The sequence below is a fragment of the Silurus aristotelis genome (genome assembly GCF_946808225.1).
Source record: "Silurus aristotelis genome assembly, chromosome: 2".
NCBI classification, from domain to species: Eukaryota; Metazoa; Chordata; class Actinopteri; order Siluriformes; family Siluridae; genus Silurus; species Silurus aristotelis.
This window is the reverse complement of record NC_139575.1, coordinates 9810218-9827120: the sequence shown is the minus strand read 5'-3', so window position 1 is coordinate 9827120 and position 16903 is coordinate 9810218. Positions and strand designations below refer to the sequence as shown.

Sequence of the window (16903 nt, the reverse complement as noted above, 5' to 3'; positions counted from 1 at the left end):
TGCTACTCCCAAATCCTGCTCGTGATGATTTAAAGCTCGGGATTTGCCCAGAGGTCACTTTTTTGATCATCCATCTGAATTATATAGATGATGAACAGCTATGAAAAAAATAAATCCACCGCAGACATTTAGCAAGCAGTTGATTGGGCTGCACTTCTTCTCCATCATGTGCGTTACAATATTCACATTTACGAATGAATTATTTAGAATACTTACATTTAACCTCTTTAATACAGAAGCTATGCGGTTAAGGGCCTTGCTCAGGGGCCCAGGGGTGGCGGCTTGGTGTGGCTGGGATTTGAACTCATGACCTTGAAAGTTCAATGACCTTTAAATCGGAATCAGAATACGTTTTTTGATCTATTAGGGAAATCGTTTGTTTGCAGTTGCTCCCAGTAAAAGATCAAAGTAAAGATTAAAGTAAAAATGAAATATAAATCAATATTAACTGTATTTATTGAGTCTACTGGAATTTGTAGCAGCAGTGAAAAACAGATGGCAGGAAAGTCCGACTGCAATAATAAATAAATAGTGTGATTTAAAATCGGTATAAACAGTTAAACACTAAGGTCCCACCCGCCCACTGTATCGTGACTGAGACCTCCAGCATTCACGTGTCAAACCGCACAATGCACACCTGATACTATAAGTGAAACGAGTAGTGTACTAACATGTAGTGACACACTGCTTAGCTTGTGGTTTGAGACGTGGCCCGAGTATTCCCAGCGCCTGTTTTACAGCGGTGTTAAAAATAATCGTCTACTGAGCACATCAGCATGCAGCAGAGCTCGAACATCATCCCACACCGACTGGAGTTCATGCGGTGCTCAGTCTGAGCCATCATAAACAGCTCACAACCCGCACAACACAGGCAGCTACCCGACCCCCCCGACACAGCCTCGGCTGTGATTGACATTGATTCGAGAATCGTGTTTTATTTTTAACCAACACACTGCAGCCAAGTGTTCTCAAACTTCTGCGGGCGTCACCTAAACCGAAACCCCTCGTTTTCCTGTTTTTGGTGGAAGTGTTAGTTTTTCCTTCAAATCATACTGTTTTATTCTGTTCCATTATAAGGAAATTTGATTTATTCCAGTTATTTTTTTTTTCTATGCTGCTTATCCCTTCTAAATGATGAGACACCTTCATGCTGACGTTGCACTTATTAGGATATTTGTAAGAGCTGTGAGTGTATGAGGGTAAATATCGACTTGGGCGTGTTGGCAGTGCTGAGGAGTAACACTGGCACTGCACGGTTCAAAATAAAGTCAAGATAAGACTCGATACAAGTTCATACATGTGTAAGCCCCCACCCCCCCCACCCCCCATGTGCTTAACCCATTTTCCGGATAATAAAAAAAAAAAAAAAGACCTGCCAATTATCACTCCAGCGATCATGTGTAATTCCTTCTCCATTATTTCTTCATAAAAGGCGAATGCGCTCTGAATTCGTAAATGTGCACTCTAATTTGTATGAGCGTTATCTAAGCGTTATTTTTTGGTTTTTCCACTTTGTGCCCAGTGATGGAGGGTGATGAGATTAGGCAGGCTGATCAGCGCAGATCATCTGTCCCAGTCACTGAGGAAATGATGGAAAGCAGGCGGAGACGGTGGCGGGTCTTTTGATTAAATACTCTAGGAAGGAAAAGTCTGCTGTTGGTGCCGATTTTGTGGCGCTCAGTGTGATGGGCAGCTGCAGCCGCCATCTCCAAGTTTGTGTGCGTGCGTGCGTGCGTGTGCGTGCGTGTGCGTGCGCGTGCGTGTGTGTGTGTGCTGTGTTTTTTTGGCACATTTTAAGACTGGCAGGTGCAGAGTGTGAATACTTTCCCCAACCGTCCTTTCTTTCTTTGCTTTAGCATAATGTGGAGCCTCGTCACTTGGCCCTTTTGAGCGCTTTCTGGCTCTTTTCATTCAAAAGGAGAGCGAGATGGTGTCACACACTCTTCCGTGCAGCTGGATGAGGTCCATTCTGTGCTCTGTACATTTCGTGCATGGAAACGACATGCTGGTATTAGGTTCTCGTCTTCCCTTCCTTTCTCACGGCGCACGATCAGATACACGATTTAAACACGGCCAAATTATATTTTCTTGGTTCATACTGTATTATGAGCTCCTGATGCTGGCAGGCTTTAAGCCCCCGCCAATCCTTATGCTGTCAATCATGCAGTCGATAAGGCCACTCCGAATGTTTAGGGGATTAAGCAGCACTAATGCGTTCAATGACATCATCTTTCTACAATGTACCCAATTCTCTAATTAATATTACTCTCCTATTAATGCTTCTTCAGTCAGTTGACACTCCTTCATTCCCCCATGCGCTTTAAATGATTTACTTGTCATTTTGGCAATTAGTTAAGACAGGCTTAGTGCTGCCCCAATTGTCCCTTGGGATGATTAAAAAAAGGCAACGGCCCTGTTTAAGCTGATTGTATGAGTTCGACTAAAAGGAAGCCCATATTGTATTGACGCAGTGTGTGTGAATGGGGAAGGAATCGGTCAGTGGCTAAGATTCGGGACTTTTGGTCGCCTCACATTCCCTGCATCGGGGCAAAAGATTAGCACTGGCACACATTGGACGGACTGCATCTGACAGCCAACTACAGTGTAGGTTCTACGCTTGTGTGAGAGAACATAGCTCCCCCATACCAGCAGGTGGCAGTATTCTGTATTTGGCATCCAAATCTGAAAGCGCTAGAACTGGGAATATATAAAGCAAGCAGCGACTAATGGACTTGTGTAGCTTTTTTTTTATTCATACCTGCAAGTGCTTGTGCGTTCCTTCTTTATTGTCTGTGCGTTTCCTACGTCATTGTTTGCTTTTGTCCATTTTTTTTATTTTTATGAGAATCTATGAAAACTAGAGGTCGACCGATAGTGAATTTTACTGATGCCAATAGCTAGGTTGGATCGTACTTGCTGATAACCGATAAATCAACTGATCTTTATCCAGTATCTTTTTTTTAAACACTGAAAAATTAAAATAGTACTGCCTTTTTTTACCAAAAAAAACCTGTACTGAATCATGAATATGTGCTAAATAAAATAAATATACGTTTATTAGGTTATTTATATATTAAGGTTTTAATTAATAAATATAACGATGTAATAAATGATAAATATATATAATGTATCGCGCTCTCCGTGCAACATGCAGTCTCGCATGTTAAAAATAAAAAAAAGAATCATACCGCACGCGATGTCAGTGATTCGCCTCTAGAGGCCGCTCTCGTAATGACAGCAACGGACGCAAGCCGGAAAAACCATCAGTATGGATTTTTACAGATATGCGTAGTCCCAGCATATGGTTATATATGTAGAAATATCACCTCATGGGCTAAATATAATAATGGATCCGTGGCCCAGAAGTGGTCTTGAGTTTGACAGTTGCTGAGCCAACGGTCTGGAACTGCAGAACCATGAATCCCGCTGACTGTTAATAGAAAGGACACAACAATTTTGCATTTACATTATATTTTAATTTACAGCATTTGGGATTGAGAGGATATAAAATGGTTGCTGAAATGTAAGGGGTGTACCCACGTTTTGCGAGATACTGTACACCACATTCAATGTCGATAGCTCTTTTCTCTTTCGTAGCCTTTTTCTCCTTTCCCCTCCTGCTCAGGGAGAAAGCAGGTCATCCCTTCATCCTCTCTAACAGCCTCATTAGTCCTGCTATAATGAAATAAGTTATGAGCTATGTGCTGAGGCGCCAGTCCGCTCGCTTTTTTTTTTTATTTATTTATTTTTCTTCCCCTTCCACTACAGCATCGGTAATGGAGCAGACTGAGATTTGGAGTCTCTGATCCATTATTGTACTCATCCCCACTGCTCTGACCTCTCGCAAATGAGCCGAGCCTGTGAGAAGAGATGAGCCGTCTCTCTGCTCTCAAAACCTATCGATAGCTAATTAAGCTTATTTAGCCGCATGGCCTAATGTCATTTACTGGTATTAGTGAGGAGATTTCCATCCCTCCATCCCTCAGTTTAAACGCTTCTGTAACTTGGCAAGGTATTGGAAATTCAAATGATATACTTTATTTTGCATATTTATTTGCATACGATCATAAGGCATATTGCATATGATGACGTAGGATTACCTACTTAAAGTATAAATTATGCTCATAACTTGTTACAAAGTTCAACATGAAAAGGAGGAGGGAATATAAATAACTATATACATCCAGGGTGAGAGTGTCATTTAATTTCATCCATAATATCCTCAAATGACTCGTATCACATACACTATATGGTTGAGTTGAGTTTTCCTGCCATATGTGTTTCTTCTTCAAAGCTGAAGGCGTACAATTGTACAGGACGTCTTCATATATTTAAAATATTTAATTGTAATTTTATATATATATATATATATATATATAATTATGTATCTATACAACTCTCCTATTCTGGCAGTTTTTATGCCGTCATTATATTGCGTCTTGCAGTAATAATGGCCGACCTCAGCGCTGCCTGCTGAAGGAATCTCTATTGTTTTCCCCCATCTTAGCGTTATTGTATAGATATAATCCCATGCATCTGCACCTGTGGCTCAGTCTGAGTGTGAATGTGAAAGAATATGGCATCGCTGACACACTGCGCTCTCGGTTTACAAGCTGGCACACACTTCGACCACCTAGGACCCCCTGCTGGGATTCGCCGAGGTCACCTAGGGGACAAAAAAAAATCCAAGGCTGTCGGTCACACCCCGTGCATGATTGTGTGGACTGTTGTGAGAAATGCAGTTACATTTAGTGACCGTGCCATAGCTCTTTTTTAATGGCTATCATCAAGTCTGGGGATGTTTAGTTTTCATAATGAATGTGGTTAAAAGTAAAAAGAAAGACTGTGTGTGCGTGTGTGCGTGCGCGCATCATACACTAGAGATTTAGAGTAAATGTGGTAAATGTGTGTTTCGAACCCACTCAACTTTTGGGATGAATCTATAAGTGTGTGTTTTGAACCCACTGAACCGGAGAGTGGTAGAGAAAAGCAAGCTGGTACTTGTAAATATTGAATAGTTTTAACCCCTGACTGTGAAGCCTGCATCATATCTACACTCCTGATCACCTTCCGCTCTTAAACCACCAGCCGCTTTCAGATCACTGTCTCCACTGCATCCGATTTAGCCACACACTGCTGTTTCTCTGTCCATCTCTTTGATTACATTTCCCTGCACTCTGCCCTGCTGTCATACTGGATGACTTGTGGAATATTGATGCGCTCCATAAGGAGATTGCTTTTTGTGACGGTGTGCACTGAACTGTCAGTCCAGCTAATTTCACTGCTCTGCCTTTCAGCCCATGGTCATGATGGAGCCCTGTCTCGTGTGGAGGGGCAGAGTGTGTGTGTGTGTGTGTGTGTGTGTGTGTGTGTGTGTGTGTGTGTGTGTGTGTGTGTGTGTGTGTGTGTGTGTGTGTGTGTGTGTGTGTGTGTGTGTGTGTGTGTGTGTGTGTGTGTGTGTGTGTGTGTGTGTGTGTGTGTGTGTGTGTGGCTGAAAACGCAATGCCCAACAGCTGCTGTCTGGTGGTTCAGACACCACCCTGTATAGCTTTATGTAATCAGTCTGCCTGTGTAGCCGTCCCTCACTTTATCCATCACGCGTTTATTTATTCATTGTTTATTATCTGCAGCATAGACTAAAACACATCTCTGTCGTACCATCGCATAGAGGAAAAAACATTCCTTTAGCAATATTACAATGTGTTTTGATTGCGATCAGCGTAGCGGTTGACCGATACAGGTTTCATTTTCTTTCTGAGGCCGATATCAGGGTAGCGGATCACAAAACTCACGGTTCAGGTCACATTACGGTTTTTAACGATCAGCATAAAAGGGACAGATATAATTTGCTTCGCATTTATTTCGAGAAAAGTTACGGCAAAGGAAATGCTCCTGTATTTGTGATTTAAATGATCCGGAAGGCTTTCGGAGTTCTTCTGCTCCTCCGCTAGCCGTCGTTGACTGATTCACACATCCTGTTCATATGAATGTTGTGTGTAGTAACACAAAATTCTTATACAATACCAGTAGGAAAAAACTGTTTCACTCTGCGGTCATAAAAAAAAAAAAAAAGCTTAATCCATCCGCGGGTCAGGATCTGTACTGATCACCGGATCAACCATTGGACCTCCTGCTGATATTGGATGCATATTTTGATTTTTGGGCCGTTGTACGATTTTCTTCATCTCATAAAATCGAACAGTTCATTAAAAAGAAATGATACAGAAAATTGCGACTCTCCAATCAGTGCACTCGTTACCAAGTTTTGGTCTCCGTGCCAACCAGTAGCCTAAACTACAGCTGGTTGAAGGCTCACTAACAATACAGTTCCAAAAACGTACTCACGTTCTCTCTCCAAAAGTTTTCTTTATCACGTAATGAAGCATCATATTTAACCAATGAAATATAAAAGCTTAGATTACTGACTGGATTCGGTCGGCAAATCAACTGGTCCACCTCTAGTGTGCAGATCTTATACGTATGTTTATCTAAATTAGAATGAGAGATCAGATGCAACCAGGACGAAAATAAAGCAGCTAATGAACATATGACTGCTGAAGTGTAGTTAAAAATGGACAAGGGGATGTAAATATCAAACAAAACTAAACAAATAAAAACACTACAGTCCATGAATTGAGCTTAATGTGTATATACATCAAACAAAAGCAATTAAATTACAGATTTTTAAATCTACTTTAAAAAGTACTCAAACTACTCAATCACAGTAACACGGGATAAAAGTAATTAGTCCATTTCCACCTCTGCGTCATACCCACTGTGATTCTTTCATGGAAATAGCCATCAATGCTGCCATGGCATTAAAAAATAAAAAATCATACACACTAATTTCATTCCTCTATAAATCTCATGCTTTTAATCCAATGTTGTTAGATGGTGGACCAGCACAGACCCTATAAAGTATTTCATTGGATAGATCTAAGCTCCACCCCCATCAGCCAGAAGAGCTTTCGGCCTCCTAAAGCATGGGCGAGCTCACAGACAGCCATGACTGGATTGTCACTTTGATTGACAGAGGAAACGAGTATCTGTTCCTCCTCCTAGAAGAGTAGAAACAAATTTGTTTTCTGGGACTCTTGTCCACGGCTGGTTCATGATCATCGGGAAAAAGCTTTTGTCTTTGGAGTCGAACAATAGTTTTATTTTATAAGCATTTGAGTTGAAAAGTTTATTTATTGCTTTAAATTAAAAGCATTTAACACATCTGTACAGAGGCGATGTTCAGCGGTAACCTGAAGGAGCACTGCAAACTAAACAAACTATTTTCAATTCCATACTACTTCAATTCTAAAAAAAAAAAGTATAAATCAAGTACTTGTAAAACCTCTAAAAACGTTATGGTTTAAAAGCAAGTGCATCAGTCGCAATTGGGTTTTCGCTCAATCGCAGATCCATACTGAAGTCTCCAACTCAGCAGTAAAAGCATGCAGTATTATTGAGTACACCGAGCTCATTAAGAGGCTAAGCTGCTCAGTCAAATAGCTAATTCACCACTTGATTGATATTCCGATAGGCCAGAATAGGTCATGTGACCTTTAGACCATCTTTCTGAAAACATAGCAATAGCTGTCAGAGCTGCAGATCAGATACATTACATATATATATATATATTTTTTTTTACATCGATGCTCCTCCTGAACGTTCGTTAGATCCCAGTGTGGATGTGCACAGTCATGGATTGATGGAGGGAGTGGTCAGAGATTAGATTGTGTAAAGAAGCAGTCTCTCAGAACACAGCCATACCTTCATATCTGCAGTCATAAAGAGCAGCAGGCCTGGAGGGGCTGATTAAAAATGCCACCATGCTTTTTGCCTCAGTGTGCACTTTAAAGTTATTCAGCACTGGTGTCCTCCAGAGTGCTGAAAGGTTCCCTGACTTGCTGTAGTTTACAGAAAGAGCCATTAAGCACCGTGGGCTGTTCATTAGAAAGGAAAGCTGTTCTGCTTCATTTTAATAATAGTGTTTGATTTGCAGCGGACTCGTTCGCTTAGACCACAAAAAAAAATGAAAAGAAAAAATGATCTGCTCAGCAGCGGGTTTTAGTTTGTTTTGCAAATTTTTGTCAAATATGTCGCTACCCACCTGACCTCTGCTCCTCCACCCACACAGTGTCTGCCCTGATCTCCAGTCCTTCAGCACATTTGAAAGCGTACCCTCCATCAGAACAGCTGACGGCACCGTTGCCTGTTTGTTGACGCACGTTTAGGGATGCGAAAGCAATTTTGTAAACTCCCAGTTTATTCCCGTTAATTCCCATGAACAGTTTCCATTCTTGAAAATACTTTTTTAATATTTAATCATGCAATCCACCTGATACACACCTGTCAACCAATAGAAAGTGTGTAGCTTGATGTGACATGCATGGCCTTTAAAATAAATTAATAAATAACACAAGGTGCTGTTGAGATAAATCGTTGTCTAAACACTGTTGATGATCATTGTGTGTGTGTGTGTGTGTGTGTGTGTGTGTGCATGCACATGTGCAAGTCTTGCTTTGTTTATCCTCCCATGAATATTTAGAGAGGAGTGGAATCGCTCCCGACAAGCAGAGACAGATGGATCGGCATTTTCCAGTCTGCACTCTCTGCCCTATCAGTCTGTTGGGTCTGCTATCATTAGGCGGCTATTCTAGTCTTTAAACAGTGTGTGTGTGTGTGTGTGTGTGTGTGTGTGTGTGTGTGTGTGTGTGTGTGTGTGTGTGTGTGTGTGTGTGTGTGTGTGTGTGTGTGTGTGTGTATGATGGCCTTTAGTGAGTGCTGTGCTTTGCTTTTATAATTATTTGTATTTTTTTTAATCCATAGAGCCTCTTTAAAGTAAAAGCTTTAAAAGCACTGATGTCTCTTTTTTTTGTTCAGTGTCCACCCCCAGAGTTAAAGCTTTGTTATATTACTGCCATCTAGTGGCGGTTTAATTTCATCATTATTTGTACTCCTAAGCTTCATTGTAACTTTGAATAAATAAACAAATAAATGTAAAAAAAAAAAGTAAATCTTTGTTTTTGGTTTTTTTCATGTACAGTCCATGACGTCTGTGACTGTTTGGAAACGTCTAGGAGGAACATTGGAGCAGTGTGTTTGTCCAGTACTGTGTAATCTAATTGCTTTAAATTTGTGGTTTTTGTTTTTTGCAGAAGGAGCTGAGCCTTCCCCGAAGAGGCAGTTTGTGAGTATTTGTCTATATTTTGACCATCTTTAACCATTTCCTATTGTGCTTTACAGGAATGCCCACTCTGAACTAGGTACAATGCTCATTACCATCATCTTCTTATAATCCATCAGTCATTTATTGATACCTTTGAAAAATTTATATTTATGGGTTCTGCATGATGTGATTTGTATGATCTGACATCAGTTTATTTCAAAAGTCTTTTGTCTGTCGAATTAAAAGTCAGTAATCGAGTAGATGATATAGTTTTATAAAGCCGCTGTAGTAAATTTTAGGGACTCTGAGTTGGTGTTCTCATGTTCAAAGTTCCTCTAGAAACACTTCTATAGAATCGTGGCACGTCAGGCGTGGAAACTAGCTTGCACCTCTGTGGAGCGAGTGCTTGCACTAAGAGTACCAGGGGAAAAAAAAAAAAACTCATGTCTGTCCCACATACAAGATCATCTTTCTGATAGGGAGGTTGCGAGTACAAATACCAGCACCACCAAGGCTCCACTGTTGGGCCCCTGAGCAGGGCTCTTAACCCTCAACTGCTCAGTGTGTAAATCAGATCATTGTAAGTTATTCTGGGTCAAAGTGTCTGCCAAATGTAAAACATACAAACAAATAACAACAACATAAGGATACATGCACATATATGAACCTGATCCCTACTGTTTTTCGAACCTGCATTCACAGAAGTGGATTATGAGAATTACACACAATTCAGAAGGAAATCTTCAACCTGAGCACTCGTGATTATGACGCATGGAAATTTGAATACGTGGTTCCGGTTTTAGCTGTTGGTGGAAATGTGCGTGTTTAAGCTTCATTGTGTAACTGGAGAGAAAATGTCTGTTGAATGAGTTTTTGTGTGTCCTCCATTGACGATGTGAGATTTTAAAGACAATTAAACGCATTCGACATTTCAGCAGACGCCCGTTTCAGTTGGATGTGTACATGGACGTCAAGTTTATTTCTATAGCGCTTTTCACAACAGACATTGTCTCAAAGCAGCTTTACAGAATTTAACAGTGAAGGTGAACGGTGTGTATTTATCCCTGATGAGCAGCCGTGGCGACTGTGGCAAGGAAAAACCCCCTTAGATGTTATGAGGAAGAAACCTTGAGAGGAACCAGACTCAAAAGGGGAACCCATCCTCATTTGGGTGGACATGTCTCAAAGCTCTTCGTGGATTTGCGATGGTCACGTCCTGACCGCTTTCTCGGGTTACCTCAAAATGAATAATAATTAGGATTATAATAATGGAAGGCGGGAGCTCAGTGGTTAAGGTATTTGACTCTGGATCGGAAGGTCAAAAGTTCAAATCCCGCCACTGCTTGGCCCTTGAGTGAGGCCCTTAATCCTCACTTGCTCAGTTGGAAGTCGCTCTGGATAAGAGCATCTGCCAAATGCCGTAAACGTAACAATCATCATCACAGCATCGCCTGCCTGAGCCAACAGCGCTTTTGATGATTACGTACCACGCTGTAATACGAATAAGGATTTCCGTGTGCTCTTAAAGACATCTGTATAATACTAATGCAATAAAAACACACAAAGAAACCTGGAGGGAAACTAATCAGCTTTGCATGTCTAAACATACTACCCTTTTTTAATGGGAATAATTAGGACGTCACTCATCGCTGTTGTATTTGGAAATAAAGACATAACGTCTGATCTGGCAGAGAGAAAATGCGTTTATTAGGTGTAGGTTTATTAGGCAAGTAAAGGTGTTTTTCTTTATTATTTGAAATAAGGTAATGACACATATTATGAGTGCTGGTGTGTGTGTGTGCGCAGCAGAGGTCAGAGGTCAGCAGGGTTCAGGTCCGGAGCAGATCTAACAGCTGAGTATCCACGCAGCCACAGCAGTGTACGACTATTTTTAACACGCTGTTGCCGGTGAATGTATTTACTAGCCTTATGAGGTATCCTTTCTTTGTATGGTGACTGTAATGGAATGAGCGATATACCGTGTATGAACGCTGTTATAAACCCTGAGCATCATGAAACTGGATTTTTGTATGAAAACGATTTTTTATTAGTTTGTTCAGTAATTTACCTGAAATTTAAATGTTTTATTTTTTTCTCATAACACAAAACTAAAGTAAATCCGACACACGGTGTGTCATGAGAATGTAATTTTTGTGTGTATAGATGGCGTCTCGATACGATACGTTTTCAGTAAGCATCACGTGTGCGTTCGGTTTCCATGTTCTGTTTGTTTACCTCTATAAAAGCACTAAAATTGAATCGTCCGATGTAGCGATCCGTTCAGAGTCTTAACAGCGTATAGAGGAAACAATACAGCCGTGCATTAGATTTGTACTAAAATTAAACATGGCTTGGGATGCAGTAAACGTTTCGCTTTGGGGTTTGCATGAGTGAAATTAGAATTTATTTATTTATTTTTTATATTCTCTGATGTTATCGCAAGTTCTGCGTTGTTCTTCCTGGAACTCGAACCTCCACAAGGCTGCAAAGACTTAATCAAATCAAAAGCCTTCTATTTTAACGCGATTAAAAAGACACACACACACACACACAGCATTGTTTGTCTTTGATGTGAAGCAATAGCTCATATTTCAGTGTTCTTGCATTCAGCCTGGTCTGTACATCTGTGTTATAATCACTCCGGCTTAACAGTGCACGCGCCAGTAGTCATATTCACAGTCATAGTGGACTTTATCCTTTATATCGGCTGAACTGGGGACATGGACATCACGTCCTTTTGGTTCTTGGACAGACGGTGTGAATGAATGAAGCGTGACAGCTGCAGACCCTCCCCCCGCTCCGAGACCTCGTCATATCACCAGCGTAGTCATGTGTATACGAGATGGATATAGGAGGCAGCATTAGGCTTGTGAACTCTTTCACCCTCTTCACCCTCACGCCACAGAGACATGGATTGGGAATGTCTTCAGCCAAAACCGTGCACAGCTGGAAAGCTCGTTCGGCAGTCGCCGGCGCTCGGCAACTAGCTATGGGTTGTAGCCGTCCTCTCGGACCGAGGTCGGGCCTCAGCTCTGTCTGCGTTTGGATTCGTTATGCTTTCTGCAGCTACATGTCCGGATCATACTGTCCACGTTTTGAACAGGGTGGTGATCTTCAGCTCTTAGAACTAACATGCTAAAGGTTGGGAGTCATCACCAACAGGGGTAGTGTTCCGGTCATCATCCTCGTCGTCGTCACAGCAGTACGGACCGGCGTGACTCGAGTGTGTCGAGAGGTCTTTGGTCCGGCTGCCTGATCAGACACACCGGTTCAAGCATGAAGAAAAGGAAGGAGAAAGCAGGAGCTCCCAGCCTGCACTTACAGTAAGCCTTTCACTATCTACTGGTACAGCTGTGCACACACACACACACACACACACACACACACACACACGCAGACTCGCAGACACCTTTAAATAGATGTGTAAACGCAGTGCCGATTGTATTTTCAATAGATAATTTCCAATAACTCTGTTCATGCTGAGCTCTTTGTTAGGTTCCCTAATATGACCAAAGTGGATGAAATCAGTGATTAGCACTTTCTCTCTCATGGCCTCGAAAGAGAGAGAGACCAATCAGGAATAACATTATCGCATTATAACATTGAGCGGTGAAGTGAATATCACTGATTATCTTCATCATGGCACCTGTTTGTGGGTGGGATATATAAGGCATCAAGTGAACATTTTGTCCTGAAACTTGTGTTAGAAGCAGGAAAAATAGGCGAGCGTAAGGATTTGAGCGAGTTTGACGAGTCCCACATTGTGACGTCTAGACGTCTGGGTCAGAGCATCTTTAAAACTGCAGCTCTTGTGGGATGTTCCTGGTCTGCAGTGGTCAATATCTATCAAAAATGATCCAATGAAGGAACAGTGGTGAACCGGCGACAGTGTCATGGGCGGTCAAGGCTCGTTGATGCACGTGTGGAGCGAAAGCTGGTCTGTGTGGGCCGATCCAACAGACGAGCTCCTGCTGGATGGGTCAGAACTGGTGTGGCAGCAAAAGGGGGACACAATATTAGGCAGGTGGTCATAATGTTATGCCTGATTGGGATGGATGAATAGATAGAACTGTATTTTTTTATTAATTGTATAGTACATGTGCTCAGCAATGAATCGCAGTTTAGGATATTCCAGTGTAAATAGTAGCAATTATTTAGAGGCAGATTTGATGCTACTTTCTAATAATTCATTAATCAATAATTAAAACAAGGCAAAACCCAGGTATAGAAATTTCCTCTCTCTTCTACCTGAGACAAACGACTTCTCGGACACAGTTATGTTTGCGTCGCTCAAGTCGCTTGTGATCATTTCTGTCTTCAGTTTATCGCTTGTTGCCCTGGTTTCCTCATTAACACCAGGCCAGCGTTACAGTGTAGTGCCATACATGAGCTACAGAAAGTATATGAAGTATACAAGACTGAGCACCATGATCACGGTGAATTCAACAATGATTTAATGTACGGTGTCAGAAACGCTTCAGGGTTTAGCAGTGATCACCTCCTGTCTCAGGAGCTGCGAGGAGAACCGACTGTAGCTATTTAACGACTCGAACACTGTTAGGTATTGGTAGGCAAATTGACTTCAACCAGATTTCTGTTGGAGAATAAACATACAAAAAAAACAATATTAAAATGAAAAACTATATTGGCAAAAGATGCGCTTCCTGAGCATCACATTCCACATTTAGTCTCCATGTGGTTATAAGAACCTCCACTCTTCTGGGAAGATGTTTCACTAGATTTCCACTAGAATCACTTACATATAAAAGAAAAAAAAAAACCTGTAGATTTTGTATGCATGTCTAAAATATGTTTAGATTTTCAACGTTCTATTTGACAGCTTAGTTTGGAGGTTGGTGTGTGGGTGTTTAGTTTAGTGGAGCATCTGCATTTTTGTATCGTCGGGGGGCTTCCTATCTGTCTGCATCCGGAAAGAGCTCCGGATCCGCTTTCGTCTTCTCACCAGCTTGTACAGAGTAGAGATTTATTCATGAGCTTGTTTCGAATCGCTCTCTGTCTCTGAAGCCTTTATTTCACGCCGCTGGCTTTAAAATCCGAAGCGCATCGTCCACTTTCGAAACTTCCACATGCACGTGTTCAACCCATAGAGCTCAATATGCGTTTACACACACTGCACTTGGACACTGACTTTTGTAGTAGATATCGAGCACAGAAACACACTTCAGTGACCAGTGATTCGCCCCCCCAACACACACACACACACTCACTTTTATTTATTTTTTGCCCTTCACTTTTTTTTTTTCTTCTCTTCATGGTGCCACACTTGCTAGAATCTGGCCAACGGCTCAGTTTCGTTGCCACGGCAACAGCAGCCTCCTGCAGCACCTCCTCAGCCCCACATCTTTCTCCTCCTCCTCTTCCTCTTCTCTCCGCCTGTCGTACGGGGGAGGCACGGAGGAGGCAGTCTGTGCCTCGGGTCCTGCCTCTGCCCCAGCTCTTGGCCTCAGCTCCCCCAACCCCTTCATCTGGAGGTAAGAAGCGAAACCCACTGGTGTCTCACACGGCATGGTGATCAGTCTGATACTAACCACCAGATTACTTAATACGATTAAATTCCCAATGAAACCTGACCTTTTTTTTGTTATCGTGTAATCTCCATTATATACACGAGATTAATGACACTTCATGGACGGATATTTCTCAATCCTCTCCTCCAAACATTTACATTTGGCAGATGCCCTTATCCACCTACAATCGTGCAAAGGAGGGTTAAGGGTCTTGCTCAAGGGCCCAGCAGCGGCATCTTGGTGGGGTGGGATTTGAACCTGTGACCTTCCGATCCAAAGTCCAATGCCTTACCTACTGAGCGCCAACCTACAAACATTTGCACCGATGAGCAGAAACTCGCCAGTGTAATACAGCAGAAAACCGTGCTGCATTCCACATTATCTTTAAAGGAAACTTTGGATATTGTTTTTTTGGGTCTGAATTAAAAATATGATAAGAAATAGGCAGCAAATACACAAATGATCCTAAAGATGAAAAAAAGGTGATGAAGGCTGGAGCTTCTTGAACTACATTACGCTGATGAACCACTTGCTTTTACACCAGGTTTCCGGATTCCATTTAAACATTTCCCAGCTTTTTTTCATTTATATGCAAACTCGGTCATTTTACGTGTGTATACGCAGGTCTAAGTGTGTGTGTGTGTGTGTCTGTGTGTCTGTGTGTGTGTGTGTGTCTGTGTGTGTGTGTGTGTGTGTGTGATCTCACTGCTTTTAATGTGATTTTGTTTGCGTGGCGCTCCTGCTGTGAGCCGCCTCAAGGTGACACAGTGCTCTCCACGCTTGGCTGCTTCTACTTCTGTATATACACACACACACACACACACACACACACACACAGTTTACCATATCTTAGTATACCATCATCCCACCAAAACCTCCTTCAATCCTCACACCACCGTGCATCCATCTCCTCATTACGCCACCTCACACCAAATCCATCTTAATTCCCCCTTTTATATCCAGCCGTGTCCAACATCTCGCCTGCTAGATAATGACGAAGGCTTGAGTGTTATTGGATTTTTCTCACATTTAATGCTTAATTACACAATTGTACATTTTCATAATTTTTTTTTGTACATGCTAGAATGTATTAAAAGAAGACTTCAGCATTTCCTCGTTAGCGATTCCAATTCAATTATTCCCGCTGTTCTAATCGAGTGATGAATTCCATTAATAAAGGTCGAAGTATACGACTGTATTAGACAAATAAATCATGGTGCAGGTTTATTTATTCGTTTATACACATTCATTTAATCAGCGTTGAACTTTTGCTACTGGTAATGAAAACAATGCACAAAAATATTTCCTTATAAACAAATGCCCTTAGGCCTCTATAATCAGTGCGCTTTTAGTAAACAGGTTTTCCGTTCTTATGTTGCAATCGGTTGCACTTCAACTCCGTTTCCATGTACAAATTTCCATGTAGGCTGGGATTCCCAGTTCAGGAAATTTTTTTTGCGTAGCTGATTGAAGCAGTTGCACTGTTCGGACACCAGAGGTCGCTGTGTAAAAAGTAAAAAGACATCAAAAACATGATTATTTTCACATGATTATTTGAAGTGACTAAAAGCTCTGGATTTCCTGAACAACAATTCTACAAATTGAAATGTAGAATGTTAAGCTGTTAAACCCCTTGTCTTCTATACAATGATCTACAGTGGTACAGTAGTAGTGCGCAGAAAAACCGGGCATTTTATCTGATTTGGAGCTTTATTTTTTTCCTCATTATGTTTGAGTAGATCATTTTCCACATGTCAGACAAGTGTAATGTTTTTACAAGTTTTTAGTCTTCTAGGCTCAATAGCAATGCAGTGGAGACTCGATGCAGTTTTCATTTTAATTAAAAAAATCTTTTTTTCTTTTTTAATGAAAATGGATGTTAGATTTAGTTGACAAAACCCCACAGCAATTGAAGTCATTTTATAAAAGGTTAGTAAAGACTGAGGGTTTTGGACTTCAAATGTTTTTCTCCCCATAAGCTTCTTTTACCCAGACACAGACAGACACAGACAGACACAGACAGACACAGACAGACACAGACAGACACAGACAGACACAGACAGACACAGACAGACACAGACAGACACAGACAGACACAGACAGACAGACACAGACAGAGCATAATACAGGTACACAGCAACAAAATGCAGTTAAGCATCTACCAGAAGTGCAAAGACTAGCAATTGTGTAAACTAACAAGTGCAGATAAATATGT

The 16903-nt window shown here is 41.5% G+C and overlaps 1 protein-coding gene across 7 annotated transcripts in view; it reads left to right on the top strand.

Annotated features, from left to right (window-relative positions):
• mast2 (microtubule associated serine/threonine kinase 2) overlaps positions 1 to 16903 on the top strand; it is a 149038-nt gene that overhangs the window by 72872 nt on the left and 59263 nt on the right. For 6 of the 7 annotated variants that reach the window (XM_083565458.1, XM_083565455.1, XM_083565456.1 and 3 more), the window contains one exon: positions 9150 to 9181. In XM_083565458.1, coding sequence (XP_083421584.1) covers positions 9150 to 9181 — 32 coding nt within the window. Of the gene's footprint in view, positions 1 to 9149; positions 9182 to 11689; positions 12484 to 14451; positions 14653 to 16903 lie in introns of those variants that run through there. The other variant, XM_083565460.1, reaches the window with a different exon arrangement.